Source organism: Centroberyx affinis, unplaced genomic scaffold (assembly GCF_046629955.1).
Source record: "Centroberyx affinis isolate AG114_WGS23_722 - 3 ecotype Tasmania unplaced genomic scaffold, CSIRO-AGI_Caff_v1 ptg001499l_1, whole genome shotgun sequence".
Classification (NCBI taxonomy): domain Eukaryota; kingdom Metazoa; phylum Chordata; class Actinopteri; order Beryciformes; family Berycidae; genus Centroberyx; species Centroberyx affinis.
In genome coordinates, this window is record NW_027279963.1 from 371,059 (window position 1) to 398,326 (window position 27,268).

Genomic DNA, 27,268 nt, shown 5'->3' on the forward strand with positions numbered 1-27,268 from the left:
AAATTGAACGACTGAACAAAAGCCAACTGACTATTCATGCAGTGAAAAACTACTTAAAGACGCTGTGTTTAGCCCTGTTTTAACCGCTTTGGCAGGCAGCGCGGCACAAATGCTTGAGGGAAGCACTTGTTGTGGCTACTGCTGGTGCTTGGCAGAAACCTTGAAAACCCATTTGAAGTGGAGTGGCCTTTTGCGAAAAGTTTAAATTAGTTTTAACTCGCAGCGCTCCGAGTGCTAAAACCGCCACTGCGGTGTCCTTGAGCAAGGCACTTGACCCAACTGCTCCAGTCAAGCTGTTCAGTGGCCAATAGAAGTGGACTGTGGCACTGACAATGCAAAGAAAGAAAAAAAAAAAAAGCCTCAATGATGTGCTTTATATTTTCATTTTATTCAGTTTTGGAGCAAATAGGGTCGTTATTACAATTTATTTGAGATTTAATTTGGTTCTTATCGCAATCCATTAATATGAATAATTGGAGCAAAAATCTTCAGGGGCTGGAATTAAGGATTCTCAAAAGAGACTGTAGGTAAGAGCGCTAGGTGAAAAAAGGAGACAGAGGAAAAAAGGAAAAAAAAAAAAACGTAACCATGGGAAAACACATGTAGCCAATTCAGTGAACCGGTAACGCAGGGATCTGGACACAAGTGGTACACGTGAAAGAAGTGGAAGACAACTTTACTCACGAAGGGAGAGACTGAGGCCAAAGGGGGTGAAGGAGGGACGGAACGAAATGAAAAGAAGAAGAAGGAGAAAAAAAAAAGGAGAGCCGTTTACTTGGCAGGCTGAGAGGCGATGGAAATGAAAGGAATGGTAATAAAAGAGGAAGAGAGTAAAGAGAGTAAAGTCACTGGGAAACGGAATGCTTGGCCTGACGGGCGTGTTCACAAGTAGACCCTGACACACACACACACACACACACACACACACACACACACACACACACACACACACACACACACACACACACACACACACACACACACACACTCCAGAGACCAGGTAAACAGAAGGAGTCTCTACATGACAACAGACTCAATGTGTGTAACATCTGTCAATCTAGACTGTCACATGACTTTACTGCAGTACCTTGCTGCCTCAAAATGAGGAAAAACAGTGAGTACATCTTTGTGTTGGACAGATTTGACTTTCACGCCAACTTGCACTAATTGTTTGTGTTGGTTTCGTAATTCAAATGTTTCTGTGTGTTTTTTTTTAAAGAACCAGCAGCTCCACTGACAGTCGCTGCACAGCGGAGGGTCCGGGCATGGGAGCCGAACACACATCAGCCCAGATCCTTCATTAACAAGGTGCTGCTGCATGCACACACACACAGTTTATATTTACAGTTATTTTTCTTCTGTATGATGAATTCCAGTTGTATTTGCACATTTTGCCAATATTGTTCATGTAATATTCATGCCAATAAAACGTTTGAATTGAATTGTGAGAGAGAGAGAGAGAGAGAGAGAGAGAAGACCACAGAGAATGGCTCAAAGAGGTAAACAAACAAGAGGAGGAGGGGGGATATGGAGAGAGAGGGAGAGAGAGAGAGATAGACAGGGAGTGGTGATATAAGAAGCAAGGGAGGAAAAGGAGATGATTAGATATAGATTGAGATTTTAAGAACATAGATTTTAGGCATTTAGCCAACAGCAGAGCACAAAGCAACAGCACAAAAGGTCACATTCCTTCACCACCGGCATTAAGAGAAACTAATAGTAAAGAGTCAAAGCCACAGCGGCCTGGCAAAAAATGTCGGCAGAATGACAATGTATGACAGATAAGTGCCAGGTAGAGAAATTACAGCCAGTGAGAAAAGCTCAAGGGTTTTTATTCAACAGAACGAAGGGAGGGAAGAGAAGGATGAGTGTGCAGACAGGTAAAGGATAAGAACTTGCCTGTGATCTGGCAGGTTGTAACGAAGCGAAACATTACAAAGATTCTTCAAAGAGCTGCTACAGATGGGGATCACGACCACCCACACACACACACACACACACACGCACACACGCACACACGCGCGCGACAACCTCAGTTCACCTCAAACTGTCCATCAGTCCAGTTCTTACAGACGGGAAAGTAAAGAGGAACTCTTTAATGAAATCCAACTGCCCAAAGCCAAGCTCTTGGCGGCCCAAAAATGAACTTCTGAAGCCACAAACTAGAAAGAGTTGGCACATGCACGCACACGAGCACGTTCTCTACAACACACACACACACTAAAAACGTCTCACAGTTTGTTGAAGTCCCAACCAAACTAGACAGAATATCAAGTCTGTTTTTGCCCCGGAGAAGAAGGTTTGGATATACAGCCATTACTCCTTTTTTTTTTTGGAACTTTCTTTCCCCTCCATCCATCTCACGCTGCGTCTCTTTCACCATCTCTTTCTGCCTGGCAACTTCTATCTGGCTGTCTCTTTATCTCAACATCTCTCTGTCTCCAACACACACACACACACACACACACACACAGTTCAGAAATCAACAATGAAGAATGTGGACAGAAACCGTTTGATGAGTGGGGCTTTTGCAGCGAGGGAGTGTGTGTGTGTGTGTGTGTGTGTGTGTGTGTGTGTGTGTGTGTGTACGCATTAGTCACGGTTCACACGACACTCCAGGAGTCAACGTGTGTGTGATGTGCGATCACGTAGGACAGATGCTCTCATGCATGCGTTCATATGATGCATTTGTATACTGCATGGACCAACTTAATTCAATATACTGTCTACTCGGACTTCCCGCAAACACACACAAATACTATTATTGACTTAGATTTGTTCACTCTTTAACCCTTTTTCTAACCTTAACCATCTATGTGCATACACACGCATATGCAAAGCACCCATGGGTGAAAGTCCCTATGGGCAGTGCCACCTCACTTGTCGTTTTACGTTACAGTCTCTCCATCTCTGTTGCCCTTTTGCATCCCCCCCCCCTCCCCCCCCTATCCATCTTTCTTTACCCTGGTGCCTCATGTTCTGTCGCTTCTCTGTCCATCTCTCTTCCTGCTGCTGGACTCGTGACATTTTACTGCTTAACACACATTGCTCACATTTGATGCACACACACACAAACCAAACACAAACACAAGTCTCCACACATACACGCTCACGGATGCGCACACACACGCACACATACACGCGCACACATACAAGCAATCGCACACACACAGAAGCAGGAGATAAGCACAGCTTTCTGAAATGCCAAACATAATTCCACACAACAGAGGAGAACAGCATGTTGTCAAGTGCCAACCTGGTAACTCAAATTTTGCTATTTCCGTTTTTCTTTTTACTTGTTTTCAAAAGGTGGTATTGTGTTTTACATGCAGAGTATCTTCTATGACTGTAGGAGCCACCAACCTGGATTTCAAAAACACATGGTTGCCAATCTCAGGAGGAGGCTAGTTGTTTTCAACAGAGAGAAGGTGACTGTTTTTGGAGTTACAAGGATGTCGGCCCTCAGCGTCATATCTCAGAGAGCAGACCGGAGCTCTAATAGGACTTGGCTTTGTAGCCAATGCTCCGGCTTCTTCCTTCTTCCTGGTGACATTCTAACGCGGCGCTAACAACACTCACCAAGGCCACCGGTCCCAAACACAAACCAGGAGCGACCGAATCGTAATTCTTGCTCTGATCAACACTCCTAAATGGCCACCTTTGCCACATAAACACACATTCCCAGAGGTCCAGAGATATAAAAGGATAAGTTGATATTGAGGGTCTAACTATTATCGCAACAGAAATAACTTTCCTCAGTGAAAGAATGGCATTTTTAGGCCTAAGAGTTACAAAATACCATTTCATTTATTGTTCAATGAGAAATCTGGTTTGGAGAACAGCACAAAATAAAATCATACCCAGCAGTGGAAAACATACAAGACATTCAGTAGTTAACATTTTATCTCTTTCTTTCACAAAAGCCTGACAATTGAGTATTTTCCTCTTTTTTCCTCAGACTGAATGTTAAGATGGTCGTCTGTGTGGCAAGTAATTTCCGTGCGCCTCAGGCTCATGTAACCCATTCTAAACCCAGTGGCAGGACTTATAATTCATGGATGTCAAAAAAACAATCAGCCAGTTTTGCTTGGGCTCCTACAAGCCTCAGTTTTTGTAAATAAAAAGTTTTCTTCTGACAAATTAAAATTTCCTTGACGGTTGCTATCTACCACCGATGGTCAGAGTGCACAAAAGAGAGAAATTAAATTAAACTCCGTATATAACAGTTATTCAGTGTGCTTTACGTTGATGTGCTTTTTTATTACTTCATTGGTGCAGAATAGAAAGTAGTCCAGTTCTAGCCTGAGTGACAAAGCACAAAACTCCTCACACTAGCTTGATTGCACCATACAGAAGCTCTCCTGTGTAGCCCATCATTGGCTGAACTTACAAAAGGAAACACTGCAGCTTTGTTCTGCAAAATGAATTGAAGTCAGCGACCACTGTACAATAGCTACAATAGATTGACTTCCCGGTCTAGTCGGTTTACCTAAACCACTGCGGCGAGGCCTTGTACAAAGGACAGCATCCGCAGGTCCATCAATTGTATGCTGACATCAAACACTCTCACTCTACAACCAGGGAAAATTAATCTATTAAATATGTACTGACAGTTTCTGAAGTGCACTTAGTATTCAATGAAAAATTAGAGTTGAGAAGACCATTTTGACTTGCAATTTCACCCCATCATGACTCAATCACAACAGTGAGAAATTATGAGCCGATAGATTTTCCAGTTCCACAAGCTACGGCACTCGGCTTTATTCTCACGCGGCTCTGTGTCATTTACATCACAGTCAGGTAGGAAGCCCCGCACAGGAGACAGCGAAGCAAATGCAAACAGAGGGAAACTCAAGCGTTCATTGGATAAGAAAATTTAAATTTACCACAATTACCCTTAGTACCATCAAGATATAAACAAAGCAAAAAAACAACAAAACAAAAACAAAGAAATCCATTACTCCATGGATAATAAGCAAAACTTCTTCCAAATGAATGGCGTTTACATCAACCACAGTAACATTAATTTACATTCTACTGGTTGCACAATAGGAGCTGAAGTACTTTACACAAATCACTTTGCAAAAACAGGCACTGAGGCTCCAATTTGAAGCGGTTCGCTAAAAGATCTACGGATAAAACCTTTTTAAAACGGGACGAATGACATTTCCGCTGTGAAATAGTCATTATTTAGACCGACAAATGCTCCTTTCACTTAGTAGCTACTGACGTCAAATTCACAGTCTGAAAAAAACATGTTCGTGTCTACTACTCTTGCCTCACCTTGGAACGAAATGCTTCATTTTCTACAGTAATGAATCTTCTCCGTGCATCGCTCATGGTTTGTCCTTAGTCTACAGCGAAAGAGTCTAAGTCCTTGGACGCCCAATGCACCTTTCATGTTTCCAGTTGTAGCCAGATTAATGGCCCAAGGTATCTTTCACCTCTACACGCTGAAAAAATGCAGTGGAACACTCTGCATGTGGTACTTCAGACTTAAATCTAATTCAGAGAGCCATTTGTTCATTTTTTACTTTTTTATTGCACTGTGAAAATCAAATGCCTTAAGCTCTGATCACGCTGATCTGTGCCTCCATCTAGTCTAGCTCAGCACACTTAACAGGCTTCATAAAACCTCAGCTATCCATTTAAGTACAATTTGAATTTGGAGTAGACACGACCATCACTCCTTCCACAGAGTATTTCTGACACTGTAACTACTTCTGCTTGACATGAAGAAATTGTGAATTTTTCCAATGCCAACAGTCTAGCAGGTTTCCCAATGTGTGTAACTTCAATACGGAAAGCACACAACAGCAAAGAATCCAAGGCTGATCTTTGCACAATGCAGACACGGTGCTACTTTAATTTGCATGCGTACAACTACTACTACAACTACGGCATGTATGGAGAGTGTAAGCACTTGAGAGCGGTCTGAAATCGAGCAAAGATCTAGGGAATAGTGTCACACTTTACGCACAAGTTATTTTTGAAAGGCAGTACATTCTGTCTTATTGCTGACGTGCATCCTGACGCAGAGTGAGAGAGAGACAAGAGACAAAGAGTAATACACTCAACCAGATAGGGCACAGAGTTATGGCACGCCTACATGTACAGGCATGTATGGGTGTGTCTGTGTTTGCCCGATGCCACAACTGACCCCGAGAGCTGCAGTCATCTCATCTCACAAGATGTATAATGTATAGCTGGAACATCTTATTATCATATTCCAATCCACAGTAAATCACTCAGTCACCTTGCCCTCTTTTCTGCAAGTAACAAAGAAAAAAAATCACCTGTGATAATTAAACACCTCTCACTCTACATTTTCATTTCCCTTTCTGAAGAAGCACGCAAACACAAACACACACATTGTAGAACATAGGACATTGACATCTGAAGTCTATTCATCTGGTTGAAATATTGAACATCCTGTTCCATCCATTGGACAACAGATGGCTTTTGCACAGTACATGTAGATCTTTACAAAATTATAGCTTCATAGATGCACTAAATACGCAAACAAATGCTCTCTCTCACACACATAGTCCTAACAGCATGACATCTTTATCCATGCCAGGCTGCTCATCATACATATATACCAGTTACAAAATAAAAATAATAGCCACATTGGTGCATTCAAGAATATGAACAAAAGTGTGTGTGTGCACACACATACACACACACACACACACACACACACACACACACACACACACGCACAGAGCCTTAACTGCATCATCACCATTAACCATACTAGACTGGCTTGAACAGGCTGAAATAGCCTCTTATGGAGCCATGCACTTCACCACAGTACACCAGCACCCAGAACACCATCAGCTGTATATATCATCACTGTCAGGTAAAAACCTTGTACTCTATCTCAAAAATGTCAACTTTTCAGGAACTATGAAAAACACCCTTGTTTTAAGCCTGATGGCAATGCATTTTTAACATTATCCAATGGGTCTGAAAGGGTTTCAAACGCCCAAGAGGTCAGAAGATGTCCTCAACCCGTAGAGGAGGCATCTCATCCTTCAATTGAGGTGAAAGCATGAAAATTACCAATATTAGAGTTACAAGGTTTTCACGTGACAACAGCGATACGCAGCTCAGTCGTTCCACCAAAGCACCACACCCTTCAGACAGACAGATATTAAGGCCGAACGAGCCTACCTTGACGCCTCGCACTCTGAACTCGGCCAGCGCTCGGCTCATCTTGGAGCCGGCCGTCGGCAGGTCCTTCCCGCTGGCGATGACTTTGACCAGCAGGGAGTCGTAGTGGGGGGAGATGATGGCGCCCTGGAAGGCCGAGGCGCTGTCCAGACGGATGCCCATACCTTCGCCGCTCCGGAACACCTGGGAAGAGCAACACAGAGGAGACGGAGGGTGAGGGACTTCTACTTGATGCAACAGCAAAGCAACAGGCTTTTACAGTAATCTGATAAGCAAAACAAATTGTAATCCATGGTAATCCATTCATACTAATGACGCAGAAATGAGATTAAAGACAATTTGGGAAAACCAAAATAAGTAGATTACTTTTTACTTTATGTAAAAAAGTAAAATATTATCAGATTGTGTTATTGTTTCAGTATTCAAGTGGATTATGCTACAAATTACAATCATAAATAAATAAACAAACAGTTCCACAATTTGTCTTTTTCATATTTACAGGGTATTTTCCTTTTATTTTCTATAGGATTTTAGACTTTTCAGAAGTTGTATGCTCCAGTAGTTAAAACTGGTAGGAGCGATTGCAACCCATTGCCCAAACTAACTGGAGTGCCTAAGATCAATTGTCAGCACAGGCATCCATTGCTTCAAAGGCAGAATGAGAAAGTGGAGAAGTGACAGACCCATTGCCCAAAAGTGAAATACAAAGAGAGGGATGGATCAAAACAGACAAACAAAAACACTTGGCTCTTATTTCTGTACTTAGCCCTTCGTTATTTATATAGCTATTTGCTTTGGTAATGACAGTTAAATATTTCAGCGACAGAGTGCAGGTTGTTTTGTCCCCCAATTAGTTCCCACTTGGATGTTGCATTCATTAGCGGCTGTTGCTTGTAATGTTGCCGATACGGTAATTTAAGCTCGTTTGGCTCTTTCCACATATTGTAAGACAGCGTGGATAAAAGCATCTTGTCTGCTCAGTGCCTAGAATGTAAGTATAAATGACCTGCAACTGGAAGGCGAGAGGAGAGAGACACATGATGAGAAGAGCAAAATAAGGAGATGAGAGAGGAGACCAAAAGCCTGAGATGAGTGAGAAAAGGAGAGGGTCGACTATTCCAAACCACTTGGCAAGAGAGGAGAGAGGGAGGAGAGGAGATGTGAAGAGGAGAGCGAGGACTAGCCTACACTACGGCATATGGAGCCCCTCGAGGGCTAGAAGAGAGAGATGAGTGGAAATTATAATTACAACAATGTTGTGCCACAGCGATGATATGCGGGTAATATTTCCAGGCAGTGTAAATGGGCAGAGCTGCCAACATTTATGACCAGGAGTATTTTTTCATTATACTTTTGTTCTTTTACGACTCACTATTTTATCTATATTGATTTTGTCCCCATTCTTCAAGGCAATATTGTTCATCTCCATTGGCCCAAAATTATCAAAATGCTCATGTATCATTGCCTCTATAGTGCATGTTAGCAAAAATGTAGTGCAATGGTACTATCTGATGACAAATGCCTTTGTAAATGGCTTAGGGTGTAGCGGCCGAAATGAATGAACATGAACCACTCAGAACCAGGTTGCTGTAAAACTACATTATGCTAGCTGTGTTACACAAGATAAACATGCAGTTGGACGAGGATAAACTGCACACACACACAACACACTTACGCAAAATGGAGCAGAACTGCAGAGGAGCACAAAGACGTCAAAATGTATGCCATTACAAGTTACACATCTATACATCTTTAAAAAAAAATCAAGCTGAATATTAAATGACTGCTATGCGGGGACATTAATGTTTTTTTCAATTTGAATTCCATTTTTCAAAGCATAGTTTTAACATTCATGGAAATATTCCTAACTAAGAAGGATTTCGGATGTTTCAAACAAAATCCCAGGCCGAGTTAAAAGAAAACTCCCTGTATGGAGCTGTAAATTTATGAGGCGATGAAGTGGGGGAAATTGTCATGAGTATTGCTGCCCACGCACGCCACCTCTACACCTGTGCAGCACGCCGTTTCATGGCTCAAAGCCCCGGGTTTCCAGGTTGTGATTTTCATAAAGCCTGGCACTCCCCTTTGATTTTGAGACTTCAGGCTGGTCATCAGCACTTCAAGTGTCATTGGCTCTTAACTAGGTCTGCCCTTTTTATTACCGGTCCATGGCGATGCGTTCTGGTGTGCATGCTGATACTCTGGTGTGATGGGAATATTTTGGTTCCATTATCATACATTACTGCTACAAGAGTCTCACAACTTTGCAAGTGGCTCTGCATGGAAGAACAAAAGTTTTAAACGTGAAGAGCTTGATTGTAACAGGAGCAACTGCCATTTGAAAAACACAAAATGACACCTACTCTTACAAAACGATTGCTGGCGTGAAAGTAAAGCACATTCAAGTTTACAATTTAGTTATGCCTTAAGACCTCTGCATACATATAGAAGATAGAATCATTTTCTTATCAATACTGCCTGATACATTTCAGGTAGGGATAATTTTCAAAATGGATATGTAGTGTTTTTTGAATGAAACCCTGATCTCTGCAGGAACACTATTTTCAGAATACTAAAATATTGACCCCAAAATTATGGTAAAATGTCCCCCCTGACTTCAGCCCGAAAAATAGGGACTGCTGCGTAAACGAGGGCTCTAAATGTAGCTAACATCATGAAAGAGTGACAATTGCAATTACATGGTAAAAAAAAAGCACAGTTTAAACCACAGTTTAAAGAGCTGCATATGCGTCACCTGAGCTCGGTTTCTCTCATCACAGATTACTCATTATCACTCCATTCCCTCCAAAACAGCATTTCTAGATTTCCCTTTTCAGGTTGTTGACAACAAAGATGGTTTGTAAGCTGGAATGTAGTTAAAAAAAAACAACAAAAAAAACAAACGGTGCTTTTGATGAACCCTGCGTGGCCCTGCTGTGGCTTATCAGTTGATGCCAGAACAGGGTTTTGGGGTACTGTTTCTCCACGGTAGTCTTGAGACTGTTGCCAGCCCTCTGTTGCGGAAGACAAATTCCCCCCAGAAAATCTAAACTCTGTTTACTTCTCCTTTCTATTCTTTTATTCTCTTCTAAATGTGAGCGGGCTACATTTTAGAGTTCTGTGTCAGCCCCTTAACGGCGCGGGCCACACACATACACAAGGCCAGTGCGGCAGTTAGCGACGACTGCTGTTGAATCAACAACATCAGTTAAAGTGACTGACTGCTTGGCCGAGAGCTGCCTGGTGTTTCTTTTCCCTTTGTTGTTCAGTCCTAAACTGCTGTATCCCTGGGGGGGTTTTAAACCACGCTAAAACACAGAGCATTGTTCACATTGAAATTGATGCTGCTCTTAGCCTTTATTTATCCAGGACAAGTTGACTAAGCATGCATGCTATTTGCAGCGACACCCTGCTGCATAATCACACTGTTTAGGCAACTGGCTAACACTTTTATAGAACAAAATATGATGATAAGAGGGGAAGGTAAAGACTCAGCGTCCTGGACAGTCTCTCTCAACACTAGGTCACCATGCCAACCAGTTACACACTCTCATAGCTGGGAGCTGTCCAGTCCAACCACAGCCTTCTTCTATGTGGCTAAAGCTGCAGCAATTGAGTGAACTGGATCCATTTGCAGGGTGTGACATGCATCCAGATGAGCACAACAGCAACAACACAAGCGTGCATTAATACATTTGGACACGTAAACACAGACACAAGTGCAGAGAATACATATTGAGCCCTAAAATATGAGCCAATATTGTTTTAAATTGAATTCCTCACGGTAAACAACCTTGCCCTGCTTGTGTCAGGACACTAATCAAACATGCGGTAAGACAGATGTTTGCCGATACACTTGACCGCACAAACATATATATATACTATAGGATATGTAGTCAGATTGGAATGTGTTGAGGAAAAATCAAAACTAGTACATTGGAGCCTCAAGTTATCCGAACCACTCAGAAATGGAGGTTGTTCTGGAGAATAAAAACACTGGAAATGTTATTCCAGTGGGGGAGACGCTTGTTGAAAATATGGACACAATTTGAAGTGCTCAGCAGAGTCTAATGCTTATGGCTAAAATTAATCTAGTTCCGTGTATCAACAATGAAATTCCAACAATTAACCCCGATAAACAGAAAATATTGTGGCCCGCTTCTTTCTCATTAGGGCAGGTCAGTTGAGGTAAAGATGAATGGGGCTTTGCTGTGTGTGCGTTTGTCTTGGCAAACTGTGTGTCTACATTAGCATTTCCATATTTTCATTTGTCTGCTATGTGCTAATGAGGGAGGATGCCCTTTTTTCGGTGTCTGTGTGCATGCGGCTAGCCTTAGTGTGTGTGTGTGTGTGTGTGTGAATATTAAGTATATTCATTTTGGCTGCCGGGTATATAGATATGAGATGAACGCTGCCACAATATCAAACTACAGAGTGGAGATAGTGCCTTTTTGCTCACGCGCTCAACACAGACGTAAATGAGACCGGTCCTCTTAAAGGCCTCGCAGCTGGGGAGAGAGAGAGAGAGAGAGAGAGAGAGAGAGAGAGAGAGAGAGAGAGAGAGAGAGAGAGAGAGAGAGAGAGAGAGAGAGAGAGAGAGAGAGAGAGAGAGAGAGAGAGAGAGAGAGAGAGAGAGAGAGAGATACAGAGCAACAGCCAGACGCCGATAAAACTAGACAGAAATGAATGAAAAGACAAGGGCCACGTTAATAATTGAAGTCAAGGTGTCAGCTTCTTTCAGCTCAGGGCGCTGTCTAACAAGAAAATCCCCCTTTCTTCTCTCACTCTCTCTCCATGTCACCGTCTTTCTTTATCTCCCCTCCCTTTCTCTCGCGCTCTCCGGACGGTCACAGGAGCTAATAATTTAAGTACAAAAGCAGCAAAATGGTCTCCCTGACACATACATGCACTGATTCGGTTCCTGATTATCTCTCTGTCTGTCCTACACACACACACACACACACACACACACACACACACACAGACCCAAGATGCTCCGCAGAATCCAGTATCATTCCCATCGTTCTCCTGTGGAATCTCATTGATGAGCAGATACACACAAACACTCTTTAATGCATAATTCCAGTCCAGCACTAGCTTGCTTATTAAAATGATAATACCTGAGGCTGTATGAAGCCAACTTGGTATTCTGACAAATCTCTCTCCCTCCCTCTCACCTTCTATCCCTCTTTTCTTACCCTTCATACAGTACATATATATATTTATATTCCTCCTCTGCCACTTTCTGTTTACCTCCCACCCTCCCGTCGGCCTCAGTGTCTCTCTCTCTCTCTCTCCTGTCTGCCTCTCGTTTTTCTGTCACCATCTCTCTTTCCACTCCCCCCTTCCTTCCAATTCACCCTATGCTTGAAGTATATCCTTCAGAAACTTTCTCTAACACTCCCCTCCCCTCTCTCTCTGGCATGCTTCAGTGGTGTATTTCACTGACACTGTATGAAAGCAGGCTGGTCTGCTGTGGGCCCGTTACAAATCCTCTCTGCCCGGCCCGTTGTTGCTGTCTGATGAAAATCTCAAATCTCTAAAAACACTTTCTTTTTCTTTCTTTCTCAGGAATTCAGAGAAACAATCCGATTTCCCCCGTTGACGCCCGTGCCTTTTTGAGAATGTCAAAATGGCTTCTGGGTGGGTTTCAGGGGCCCAGGAGCACATGGCGGAATGTGAAACATTTAAATCTGAGCAAAAAACAAAAAAAATCAGGAAAAGTGGAATTACACCATTTCACTTGACCGGAAGGCAAGGGAATATTAGGAAAATGCACAGAAGCAAATTGTCGGTGTCCTGAGGAAACCTTGCATGTCTAGGCCAATTTTTTAGGAAGAGAGAGAAACTTTTTTGAACTTTTATAATGCACTACCACTGGCTTGGCTACATAGATTTATCTACAATTGGGAGATAAGAGCTATAAATTGGTGTAAACAACACAAGTGTGGTTGGTTTAGTTACATTATGAGGTCAAGGGTAAGGTTTTGCCATAAATATAACACAGTATATTATGGAAACATGTTGGTGGCAGATTGTGGCTTCCTGGGTGTCCTATGTTCCATAATCATTTCTGTGGAGAGGATACCATTTTCTAGCGTATTTTAACATTTTGGAACAATGCACTCAAGTTCATGCTGCATTTAGGCTGCTTCTTGCTGACTCATTTAGGCTGTAGTAGAGAATTTAACTGAACACAAAATGAAGATGAGGTAGAGGAACAGTCTGTTCAACTTCAATTACAGGCCTTTAGCGACCTCCAACAATTCCACCAACTTCAGTTTGCTATCCCAGCACTAAGGCTTTTGACTGAATGAGATCCTTGCTACTTTCTAAACCCATTGAGGAAGTGTTCCCCTGTAATGGCTCAAATCCTCAGGCTCCTTAAGTGGACATAAGACTAGATTTCACAGTCAGCTTGCTTCTGTAATAACATTGAAACCGCTCCAAGAGGCTCTCCACCCTCCCTACCATTAAGTCTATTTCTCTTTCTATCTACTTCCTTCCCTCTATTCCCATCTTACAGCAGACTCCTCTGCCTGGTCTCTTTTCTCTCCACCTGTCCCTCTCCAACCTTTTAACCTCCTCCCTCACTCACGACCCTCTTTCCTCCCCGTCCAGAGTTTCGTTCTCTCTTTTCTTTTTGTCAGGTTTTGTTGTAGAGAGTTGAAAGAGACAGCACACACACACACACACACTCGCTGTTAATGTATGGAGTGGAAACAGAAAGACAACACACACAGCTGCTGCCGCTATATGTATGTAGCAGGGAGACAGAAAGTGACAGCAATATCTGAGCTCCAACTGATAGCGCACCAATTAGTGTGAGAGAGGAGCAGACGGAGTCAGAGGCACAGAGAGGCGAGGAGAATAAGAGGGAGAAAGATACAGAGAAACAGACAGAGACGGAGGAGAGAATACAAGTGCCATGTTAATAATTGAAGCAGAGTTGTGTGAGAATCGAGGGAGGGAGAGAGGTTGCGAGGGAGAACATAGGTGAGGGAAGAAAAGTGAGGCAGGGAGGACAGAAGCGAAGGAGGAATGAAGGAAGCAGAGAGTGTGTTAGCCGGTAATTGCCCGTTTTTTGGCTGGTGAAAAAGACAAAACCACTGAAAATGATGATAACAAAACTAAAATAAATAAATAAAAAAGAACAAGCATATAATTAGGAATGAGCTATGAAAAAAATTGCTAAAAAAAATCATTGTTTATCGTCCGGTAGAGTTGGATCCTGACCCGTAAAGTGCCCTCTGAAACTCAGAACAGTAGATAAAAAACAAAACAGAAAAATAAATGAAAATGGAGAGCCTTTGGTTTTATGGTGGTTTGGCAGGCTAATGCACAGTGGAGGGCATCTCTCTCTGCCGAGGCCAAACATTACCTCCCCTAAACTGATACTAGGCCTGTACTTTAGCTCCATTTTCAACCCCAAGCAGCTTTAAATTTGGGGGAAAAACAAATTGGAAGGTAGAAAGGTGGCATAGCAAGTAGGGTATACCCAAGAATAGCAGAATACCCAAAAGCAAACATCTGCCCTGCTGAAGTTTCCTTGAGATACTGAATCCCTAGCAGCTCCAGGTCTGCTGCTCTGTAGCTGAGCCTGACCTCTGACCTCCCTGTAGACAACAAAGAAAAATAGTTCAACTGCCCACTGGTTGTAGCTCTTAAGCTTTACTTGCACGGTGCTTTGGAATTGGTCTGCACCATGAAAGATTAATGCTTTTGTGTTTTTGTTCATGTCTGTGTGTCTCCATTTGAACAAGGCAGCCTGCTGTGCAAGACTTGTCTACTTCATACTTAGGGTATTTTTAAAACTTCATCCAGATTACATTGTTACAGAAGCCAAACATCATCATTTCACCCACACAGGCACTGGTAATAGATCTCGGGAGTTTTCCTACTAGGGAAAAGTTTGGAGGCTGGCAAAGGCTTTTCTGCAACCGCCAAAGTGGGAGGAACTGAGAGACGGAAAGGAGAAAATTATTATTCCCTCTCTCTTCACTGTAACATAGCAAGGCAAAAATGCCAAAAATAATCTTAAAAAAGTCCTTCAATACTGTTAAAAACAGGCTTTGAGTCTTAAATTCAGTTGTAGAGGTGTTAATGTTGTGGATTTCTTTTTTTTCCCCATCATTTCCATGGTGAAATTGATCTTATATGTCATTCTAGCTATTTAATTTCATGAAACTTCCTCATGACAGGAGGCAGTCAGTCATTCAGGGAAAAAACACATAAGAGGCAGGGCAAAAAGAAAAAAAGAACAAGGACACATTGGTCCCTTTCCTATTAAAAAAAGTCAAAAATCCATGGGCCAGGGAAAAAACATTAGCTATCTTTGTTAGAACGTGTGAAGAAGAAGAGGAGACCAAAGAATCAAGTACAGAAGGAGTAGATAAGAAAATGGAGCCTGCCAAAGAGAATGAGTGAATGGGTTGATGACTTCCCACTCCTCTCACCCCGGTCTCTCTCGGTCTCTCTCTCTCTCTCTCTCTCTCTCTCTCTCTCTCTCTCACAAACAAAACAGAAGCCTTGAAAACAAGCGCAATATTGAATGTCTCAATTTTCCAGAATGGCATGTAAATATACATGGCTGCTCACCTTTGATACCGTAATATATTTCAGCGAAATTGAATGTGGAATGCATGCATGCACAAATACGGATACGAAGGAAAACCTTCAAGGAACTGTGCAGATACACAAACGCACAGAAAGCTTGGGCTCTAAGTGCTATATTGTGGATTTTATACTGTTGAATGACAGTGAATATTCTATAGCTATTCCCAAGGGTTAGGCTTAGGGTTACATGATATACAGGAAACCACATACCAGCGTATGTGACAGAAACATTTTTTTTTTTTTAAAACCACAGGTATCTTTGTCAAGGATTCACGTGGCAGTGAAGCCCATGCATATAAGAGCCCAGTGGAATATTCTCAGTCAACTTCTCAGAAACTGAGATAACCTGGTTGGATGTCAACAGATTCTGTACATTTAGCCATGTGTTATCAATGGGTTGGCTGGGTCACAGACACATGAAACATGGTCAACGCATGGAAGACAATGTTAGTCTTCAAATTCAGTAAAATAGGAGATATGAAGTTTCTCCAAGACTGAGGATTCAGTACATACTCTATGCTTAAATGCATGTAATTTATGCATACTCACACAAACATTAACAGACCTTGGCCGTATGCAACACAGACAACTCGCTATACATCTTTCCCCTTAGCAACCAAGCGCTTCCCGTTTGATCGGCTGTCTCTTCCTATTGGATTATCTGAGACGCCTAAAAGTCACCCGAGTGATGCTATTGGACATTGGCAAGGGGAGACTGTCATTGATTGGCTTAAATATTGAACACCAATCTCATCGACTGGTGAACAGATAGCTGTTGTGGATCATTACAAGGATCTCTTCACATGCGCCTTCACACACATGCTCACACATACACACATATGCACACACATCGAGTTCCCTCTTGTTTTAGATCATTACTGAACATTCCCCAGCGAATTGATGGCTGTGCTGGAGGGTTCGATGGCCAATATTTTCAGCCTTTCTGACCAATGACCAATACGGTGACAGGCCTGGGGTAATTGTCTTACTTTAATTGAAAAGAATCCACCCTCTCCCACACACACACACCCACCCTCTTCCCATGTCACCCCCACCCCTTGCAAAAAAAACAGCAGCCCTAGAAAAGAGTTCACAAATATTTCCAGTCATCTTGGACAATTCCATCAAGATCTGTGAACAGAAACAAGTATTTTCCAAAGCTAGAAACAAGAGAACTAAGACTAATCTGATTTCATTAGCAGTTTTCTGGAGACTCTTCACTAATGTATGAGAGGAAGACTTGGTGAACTCTGACTGTTTGGTTGAGCTTTTATACCCAAAAGAGCTTTATTTTGTAGCAGTAGTACAATCATTTGTACACCAGAAAATTAAAGTCAGCCTCTCCCTCAATCATTCAGAACCAGAGTGTCTCTTGGCAACGCCACAGATCATCAACGCAACAGACTTGTTTCAAGCTTTGATGGAGACTTGTTCATGTTCACAAAAATGTACAATCACAACTTTTGCACATTGTGCTACAAGATCATTTAAAAATGAAAACTTAAAAGTATTCTATTGCTCCAAAGTGGAATTTTTGGAAATTCATGTGACAGTATAAAGTTCAAGTAAGAGAAAAATCTAGCATGCAACAGCATACATACCCTAGGCCCATTTTATTTTATATTTGTTGCTAAGTGGTATCAAGGACTTTATTCAGCATTCATATTTTGTTAATAACACTATAAATTTAGGTTTTTATTTATGGCTTTTTAACAATATTTTTCCATCGAAAATTATTTTTGTTCAGCTTTTTAACCATGGAAGTTGATATCAGGTTGCATCTATACATCTCATTGAGATTTTAGAGTGTATAGGACAAACTAATTTAGATTATTTTTTCCCTTTGTCTCATTATACACGTACTGTGCTGGACCTACAACAGATATGGTACAGTATCAGCATCCATTGGGTTTGCATTGGAAACCTAAGAAGCTGGGTACAGTGTTTTGTGTGTCACTACTGATGAAATTGATCCAGCGCCAAATATGTTTGGGTGCTTTAGCAGCATGCTTCTGGTGTCCCTGCACCAGCACAATGTACTACGTTTTCTAATGGAAAAATGATATTGTGCCAGTAAGAGCACATGAGTACAGTTGTCTAGTGGTTTGGGAAATCACTCTGCCACGCTTATATGTGATTCGCTTTCCATCTAGAAGTCAAACCCTTTCAGAGAATGTGGATAAATTCAAAATTCGGACGGTCAAATAAATTTCCAAACTGCATCTTTAAGTACAATGCTTGCATAATGGACTTGGCTCCTGTGCTCCCAGTTTTCATCATGCAGCGGGTTGTGCTGACCTTTTTTATTATCTGCGGCTGTACCGGACTTGTGCTTGTCTAAACCTTGGCTGGCAGTCTACAACCACCGCCGGAGTTCCCGAATCCAGAATACAACCGCTGCGTCTCCCTCCTTCCCTTTCAATTTTCCTCCCATCCGTTCAATTTCACCTTCATTTCCTCTCTCTATACGGGCTCTATTTTTCTCATTTTTTTCCATCTCACAAAAACCATTACCTACCTCACTCTGCTCCGTGCTCTCCCTCCTCCTCCCTCTCTCTCTCTCTCGGCCCGAGTGTCCCCAGGGTATCCCTCACTTTATTTATCCCTTCATTCTTACCTCATTTCAACTATTTCCATCAGGTGGCCCTCCTTCCTTCCATCCTGCTCTCTCTCTCTCTCTCTGTTTCTACCTGTTCTCAGTACGCCTCTTCCTCTCCCACCTCCGTCTTCCTCCCTCTGTTTTAACCTCAGACCACCAGCAGTGCTAATCAAGTCAGAGACCCACAATGTATGTGTGTGCGCGCGCGAGAGAGTGAATGTTTGTGTATGTGTATGAATGTACTTAATAACCAACCATATTCATGGCCAAGTACTAACTACTTTGACACTCACAGGGCACGAAGCACACTCACACACACTCATTACAGCACACACACACACAAGACGTCCTTTCAGAGTCTCTCGTTGCCTTTCATCAAAAGGCTCATTTTTTGATACCCGACTAAATTGGCTTCTCCTTTCAATCCTCTCAGTGTGTGTGTGTGGGGAGAGTGTGTGTGTGTGTGTGTGTGTGTGCATGCGTCAGACAGCTCCAGACGGAGGTATAATGACCCTAATGAGTGATAGAGGATCTCTGCTGCTCTCCGTTTTTTCCTCCTTTTGATTTTCTCCCCTTTCTCGCTCTCTGAATTTTCTATCAATTATCGCCCATTCTGCCTCGCCTCTACCTCCTCCTCGAAACACTCTCTAATTTTCCTCTCCGCTCATATTCTCCTCGCCTCCCCTCTCCTCTCATTTCCACTTTCTTCCCCCCTCCATCTCCTTTCATTTCCTCTCCACTCCTGTCCTTTTCTCACGTCTCCTCTTCAATTCCTCCCCTCTCGTCGCTTATCTTTTCACCTGTCCTCTCCTTCGCTCCTTCCTCCTCCCTCCCTCCTCACCTCTCATCTCCTTTCTTTTCCCATTTTCTGCCCTCCTCCCATCTCATCTCGTCACCCGGCACATTCCCTTCTCTAATTTCCTCTCCACACATCTCTTCCACTCTTCTCTCCTCCCCTCTCTCCATCATTAAAAAAAAGAAAAAAAAACACACAACCCAGCTGTACGCACCCAGCTGAAAGAAAGGTTAGCCTAAAATATTCAGGTTATGTCTAACACATCTGCAAACACTAATCAGAGACACAAGCAAATACACTGAGCAACAACACACACATTCAGGCAGAAATACATGGGCACACACACACACACACACACACACACACACTCATATCTCATGCAGTATTAAACAGCAGTGCCATTAAAGTCAGTGGCAACCAGATGTCCGTGACGGAACTACAAGCTGTTTAGGGCTTTGGAGGTGGGATGGATGGACACACACACACACACCTGACACACAAGCTGTCCAGATACGGATGGACCTGCACACATGCGTCGCATACAGGCAGACGGGACACTACAGATGTACAAGCTGTCTAGATATGGATGGACAGGTACACACAAACCGCTGCGGTCATCTGAATATCTTGTTTCTCCAAAATGTAAACTTTTCATGAACTAAGAAACAGCCTTGTTTTTAGCTTGACGGCCATACTATCCAAGTCCTTTGAAAGGGTTTCATCGGGCCAAATGTTGTAGAATTTTCTTATCCTCTAGAGGACAAAGTAATTCTAAAATTTAAGTTAAAAAAAATGAAAGTCACCAAAATTGGGGTTACAAGGTTTTTACCCAACAGCAACGAAATGTTACTGACAGCTCTCTGGACAATGTGAGCAGATACGCACGCACGCACACACACACACACACACACACACACACACACACACACACACACACACACCAGACTTCTGAGCCTTGCGAAGACGAGCAGGGTCCAGACGACCACTAGTGATGTAATTACAGTATAAATAGAGCAGAGCCATGAGAGCTCAGGCTGGAACATGACTACGTCCTGTCTAGGAAAAGTCTCACTCAAACATTCATCACCTCTGGGAAAGTCTGGAATTTTAGGTCTTAATGTTTAAGTAGGGGAAGCTTGTGGAGTGTCCTCACACAGAAACGTTTGAAAAGTTGTGTGATGTTCGCACAGGACCTCTGTTAGGTGTTGACACCAACTGTCGCGTGTTCACAACAACTGCATCACACACACATTCGCATGCTACGAAAATTCCATCGTGTGCTATAACATTTATGAGTTTACACCACTGTTATGTGCTTACAACTCTGTCACATGCTACAGCTCTATCATGCTAACCCAACTCTACACCAAAGTCGTGGAGTTCCCATCAACTTTGTCACAAGCTTACAACACCCTTAAATTTTTATAAGTCAAGTCATGTGCTACAACTCCTGTCACCTGCTACAGCTGCTGTGTTTACAACCACTCTGTCACTTGTTGAGCAGCTTTCTCCAGAATTTGAGTGACATTTTTTTTCCCCTCCTGGATGGGCTGTGAAAACATTTTTCCCTTTGTTACACAGGCAAGGTTATTTGTATTTTTCCTCTGGTTTGACTTTACTTTGCAGTGCGAGTAATATCCAAGATGTTGAAGGAATGCATTTCTGCAAACATTTCAAGAAATTATTATTTTTTTTTCTCCATCTGCACTTGGCATTTCCTTCCCTATGGCGGACACCATGGCCACTGCTCCGCCTCGTCTAGACTCCTCTCTCCCTCCTGGCCCCCAAAAGTTGGAACCATCTTTTCAACTTGCGTCAGTAGTGCCAAGTGACTCCCTATCTTCCTCACTTTGAAGACTGAAAACATTTCTTCAGGCTATATCTATCCCTCACCTCACCCTGAAAGTGCCTCCTCTACTTTGATTAAACTCTAATTTCCCCAACTTCTTTAAAAAAAATAAAATAAAATAAAAATAAAAATCTATTATTTTCTAGTTCTTGGAAGTTCTTGAAATGTTGCTTGCAAGTTTTCATTCCTCTGCCACTTACTTTAAGTTGCTCTGGATAAGAGCATCAGCTAAATGCCTTCTTAAAAGCATTAACATACAATGTAAAGTAAAATGTCACCATGAGATGCAAAGGAGTTCCCTTTTGAAGTTAAATAGGGCTGCAATGATCCTGGGATAATGACGACAGCCCACACTTGTACAACATCCAAGCCTTATGATCAGTATTCATGCGTGAAATGTTGAGGGTGTTTATATACACAGAGAGCGCCACATAAGGGCTGATTAGATCATCGTTGAGGGTCTCATTTGCAATAATCTCTTCATATACATCTTCATTTCTGTAAATAGCACCTGTATACATGAATAAACAGCATATTTAAAATCTTACCAAGAAAACAAGAGTATACACAGACCAGTACAACCAGCAGAAAATGGGAAAAGGCATAAACATGCCTCAGTATCCGGTAGGTCCCAGGTTTCACATTCGGGAGATTCCCAATTGGGATATGAACTTGTCCAGGTTATTGTAAATGGGATATGTTCACATGCAGCAACTCAAAAACAGAATACTTAAATGTCCTAGATATTAATGGCATATTGATATACATCTTAGCACATGCAATATGCTGCACTGCAGGGCCAAAGCTGTTAACAGGCAGGCCAAATGTGTTTTTAGGACCGTATCCTGATATTATTTGTCAATATAAATTGTTGTTATATTCACACTGTTGTGAATAATAAGCGTTTTACAACTTCCATAATAACTCAAAATGCAGGCTACACTTCAATCTTTACATATCATGTAAACAAACCTCTTGCAAACTCAAAATTATCCAAACAGACACATTTAGCTGTTGCATACAGTCAGACTTTGCATCAAAAGCTCTGTAAATCAACACCAAAATGAAAACACATCCTCAACCCAGTGAATCAAAAACACCACCAACAGTGCGTGGCGTTACTGCTAATGAGGACAGGGGCTTTAAGGACTCCGTAGTGTGTGTGATTTGCAGCTGATGTACTTGTCAATGCAGTTTTCTAGCCTATTTGCCTTGTGTAGTTATAGTTTTAAAATACTTTCTACGCAAAAACACATATTGCTTGATAAATGGAGCTGACAGTGTGGATATGTTTTACTTAATCAAAACCAGTGACAGCTGGAGATAGAGTCAGCTCATCAGTTTGTCTTTGATTACAGCGAGCTTGACTGGGAATACATCCTGAACTCAAGCAGTTTAAAATGATGTACCGCCCACACACGGGCCAGCAGAAACCTCAGGATTCCAAAACTTTTCGGGAAAATTGATTTTCTCATCAACTACCATGTTATTTTTCACGTAAAATTCAATATTTCTTCTTTGGCTTGACCTGGGGGTCACGACACATTTTCAGATATGGGGGACAGTGTCTGCTATCAACAATGCAATCAAAAAAATGAGCCAAGTTGGAGATTGGAGGCTTCTGCAGGGAACTGATGCACGCTGGCACGCATACAAACACAAACACAAACACAAACACACACACACACAGAGCGCATTAATGATTTAATCATGATCTGTGACGGGACAAATGGGGTAAGCTCACCCTCCAGCTTGCTTTCTCTCTCTCGCTCTCTTTTTCTCTCTTTCTCTCTCTCTGTCTCTGTCTCTGTCTCTCTCTCACACACACACACGCTTAGTGTCAATACACACACATGAACACTCACACTCAGAGCTGGGGTGACATTTGGTCAGTGAAACTTGCACCTGCCAGTTTTGGCCTGTGGGACTACACTCGTGTTGTGGCTCGCCCAGGCAGGCAGAAATAATACCAATGCAATACAATGAGGGAGGGAGGGAGCGAGAGGGAGAGAAAGGGAGGGAGGGAGGGAGAGAGAGGGAGGGTGGTCTGCAGTGATGGTGAAAGAGAGGGAGAAGTAAGAAATAATGAGAGACAGAGAAAGAGAGGTAGAGAATGACAGAGAGGGCGAAACCGAGGCTAAGACTAAAAAAAATATAGTTAAAGAGAGAGGACAGAGAGGGGGCCACAGATGGGAGGGAGAAAATGAAATAAGGAAAAAATGAAAATGCAAATCTGTGTGTGTGTGTGTGTGTGTGGTTTTTACACAGTGTAGGTGCCCACATACCTCTGCTGTGTGTATGTATGTGCGCGCACGTGGGAAAAACTCGATAGTGTCTGCTCATCGCCGGTAGTCACAGCAACCAGACAATCCAAAATGGCAGACTGCCAATCATCTTTCTCTCTCCCCCTCTCCTTAAATCTGTGTCTCTTTTCCTTCTCCCCTCCTCTCACTCTGTCATCGCTCTCTCCCTGCCTCCCTGTCTCTACCTCCCTCACTCTCTCTATATATGAAACATAGCATCCGTCTGTTGCTAAGTAGGTCAGTACACCTCCACTGCTCCTTCCCTCCTTGTCTCTCTTCCCTCCCTCCATTGCACCATCTTCATTATCACTCGACGCCTCTGCCAGCCTCCCTCCTTTCTCTCCTGCGCTTGTTTCTTCCCATTTTCGGCCAGTTTGCTATTCTACTTACTTCTCTTGAATATGCCCTTTTTCTGCAGGCCTGTTTTGGTTTCTTCTTTGGCACCGTCATGTTTTTCATCCGCTCCCCATCTTTTTTTTCTCATTCTCTCTCTCAACCCAAATACCCACTTCCCAAATGCAGCCCTCTCCTTCCATCCTCAAGCCTGAACCTGCATCTGTAACTTTATCGCTTTTTTTTCCCTCCCTTCTGTCTGCCTGTCTCCCCTCTCACCTTGTCTCTTGCTCTCCCCTCCCTCCCCACATGTACAGAGTTCAATTGTTTTATTGTCAGGCCAAGCTGAACTGACAAAGACTGGCGGGTCTCAAAGGCATTGAAAAATGCATGACAGACAGAGCAAAGTTGAGGGAGGGAGGAAAAGAGAGGTGTAAGGGGAATTGACAAAGAAGACAGAGGCGGAGTGCGAGGTAGTCGAGTCCGAGAGAGAAGTGAGAGCTGAAGTAAGGTTAAAGAGAGTAAAATGGAGGTAGAGATGGAGAAAGAAGTAAAGGACGGTATAAAGTGAGAGTTAAGGAAAATGCAAGCAGAGGTTGAGGGAGGAATGCAAATTATAACTAAGGGGAGAGCGAAAAAGGGGAGGGGGTAAGAATTGAGGGCAAGGCAAGCAAAAGTCAAGTGAGAGGAAGTTGGGATAGGGAGGGAAAGACAGACAATTAAAGAGGAAGAAAGAAATTACCTGTAAGGAAGGGGGATAGTTTCCCTTTGATGAGGCGGGGGGGGGGTGACATCTTTCTAGTTAGCACACAGTTTTGTGCACATCCCCCTGATTTTAGGGGAAGTGTGTGTACAACCAGGCATTTTCTGCGCTTGCCATCCCCTTCATTAAATTGGTGCACCCACTGGGAGAGAGCAACGAGGAGCTCGGTATATGGCAAAGCAGAGAAACAGCAAAGTTAAGATGCAAGACCCTGCGCCTACCCTGCCTCCACCAAGAATTATCAGGAGCTTTAAGCCAAAATGTCAGCTTCCAGATCTATTTTTAAAAAGATTACTTTTAAAACTGCACTTCTGCTCCACTAGATAGTATGCAATGGAGACTGGATTGAGTGAGAGGCAGACCGTAACAGTAGACAACAAAATGAGATGAACCCATGGGTACATGGTATGCAACCTGGCCTGCTGAGCAACTAGCATGTCCAGCTGTTGAATTAGTTTTTACTAAACATTTGGGTGCAAACTCTTGGAGCAGATAGGAAGGAAAGGAACAACAATTGAGGGATGCAAGTTAAGGAAGGATGGAAAGAACAAGGAAAAAAAAAAATTGACAAAAAAGAGAGAAAGTTAGAAAGAAAGAAAGAAAAACTGTTCCGGCGTTTATCTTGTTTAAGGACAGCTTCCTTCCTTCAATTAATTTGAAGAGTTAAGCAGGGAGCAGGTTGTGAACAAGTAACATTTACTGTGAGGTACAAAACCAGAGTACAAGTCCGCCTGCAGTGCTGCTGTATTAATGGAGAAGCACTCATCCGCAGATCCAATTTATATCCAGATAGGGTGCTGAAATTCTCAACACTGGACAAAATGGCCAAAGTACCAGGGAGTGGGTGAGTCACATACAGCAAGGGTTATTTTTTGAGAAATGACAAATGTAACAATGAAAGTCCTGCACTGAGACCCAGACCTGGTTAAAGCATATATTCCTGTCATGCGAGCCAACCACAAGTTTAAAAACACCAATATCAATTAGTGAATCATCAGCATATATAGACAGACGTTATTGTACCAGTTATGTGGTTCCCATTACATTGTCATTTAGCAGACGCTTTTGTCCAAAGCGACTAACAATAAGTACATTTTTTCAACAGTAGTACCAACTGTGCATCACAGTCTTCATCAGCTAAGACTTTTAATAGGAATAAGTAGCATTCGTTGAATTTTTTTTTTCTTTAAGTTTAAGAAGGGTAAGAAGAGAAGGGTCCAGGTGTAACCTGAAGAGATGTGTCTTTAGTCTCCGCCGAAAGATGGGCAGTGATTCGGCTGTGCTGACAGAAGGGGGCAGCTCGTTCCACCATTGTGGCACCAGGGATGAGAAGAGTCGCGACCGGGATGAGCGACTTCTGAGCTCACGTAGCGATGGAGGGGCGAGGCGACTTGCAAGGGTGGAGGAGCTGAGGGAACGAGGCGAGGTTTGGAACCTGACCATAGATTGCAGATAGGGAGGGGCAGTCTGATATTCCGCCCTGTAGGCGAGTACCAGTGTCTTGAATTTGATGCGTGCAGAGATGGGAAGCCAGTGAAGTGACCGGAAGAGGGGAGTGACGTGAGAGAATTTTGGTTGGTTGAACACCAGACGGGCTGCAGCGTTCTGAATGCGCTGTAAAGGTCTGATGGTAGAGGCAGGTAGCCCAGCCAGAAGAACGTTGCAGTAGTCCAGGCGGGAGATGAAGTTAAGGGAGTGCTGAATTGAGGTGAAGTCTTGCTTGGGTAAGCACATTTTTTTTCGTATTTTGTGAAGTATTCGTCTTCCTTGGTCTCTTTCCCTCTCTCCTTCACCATCCTTCTCAACTTTTAAACTGCTCTCTCACTGCCATTTTTCCCCTATGTTGCTCCCGACTCCTCAGGTAGTACTTTATCCCTCCTAATCCCCCTCTCATCTCCCTCCTTCCCTTGCTCCGTTTCTCTCTTATCCGCCGCCTTTCGTTCAATTCTAACTGTCTCCTCGCCATTTGCCTTGACTTCACCTCCAACTTACCCTTTCACCGTCTCCGTCACTCCCCAACATCCCTTTCAGCTCCATCTCTCTCCCTCTCCCGCTTTCATACCTGCCTGAGTGAAGATCTCTCCCTCAACCCTCTCTCCCTGCATACTGCTTTTACTGTAAATCACTTTTCCCCCACTTCCTTTTTTTCTCCCTCTCCCCTCGAAATCTCTCCACCCTTTCTCCTCCCCTTGGCAGTGTATACAGCTCTTACTGTAAATCACCTCCGATTCTTCTCCCCTTCTAAAAAAAAAAAAAAAATCAGGTCTTTTTCCCCCACCTTGCTCTCTGCCTTCCCCCTTTCCAAAATCATTTTTTTCACCCTCCGCCGGCCCATCTCAAACCCTATTCCATCTCTGTCCCCTTTAAAAAGATGCCAAAGCAGCATATCCACTTGAGATTGGATGAGACTACATACACACACACACATATAAGCATGCATACACACACCCCTAGAGTAATTTTCTATCTGTCTAATTTTGCTTATAGCCCCTCTGTCTCCCTCTCTCTCACAAACACACCACAAAGAGTGGTGAATTAACAGGCTACGTTTTTATCAGTGAAACTAATGAATTGGGCTTTGATGGATAATAGGGAACTGTGTGATGGATAAGTGTGTGCTTGTGTGTGTATAGGCCTGAATATTTGTGTGTGTCTGCAGGAATGTATAATTGTGTCTGTGCATGCATGAGTATGTGTGTGTATGTGAGAGCAAGTGAGCGTGAGTGTCTGTGTGGGCATGTCCATGTGCATGAGTGTGTGCGTGCGTGTCATTATTTCCTAACGAGGACAAGAGGACTTTGATCGCTACGCTGAAGCCTTGATCTACCAATGC

At 42.9% G+C, this 27,268-nt stretch overlaps 1 protein-coding gene across 1 annotated transcript in view; it reads right to left on the reverse strand.

Moving 5' to 3' along the window:
• The window catches only part of LOC139650512 (pyruvate carboxylase, mitochondrial-like), a 269,814-nt gene that overhangs the window by 144,348 nt on the left and 98,198 nt on the right, over positions 1–27,268 (reverse strand). Inside the window, exon 11 of the mRNA XM_071527203.1 lies at positions 7,177–7,359. Within this exon, the coding sequence (XP_071383304.1) occupies positions 7,177–7,359 (183 nt within the window). The remainder of the gene's footprint in view (positions 1–7,176; positions 7,360–27,268) is intronic.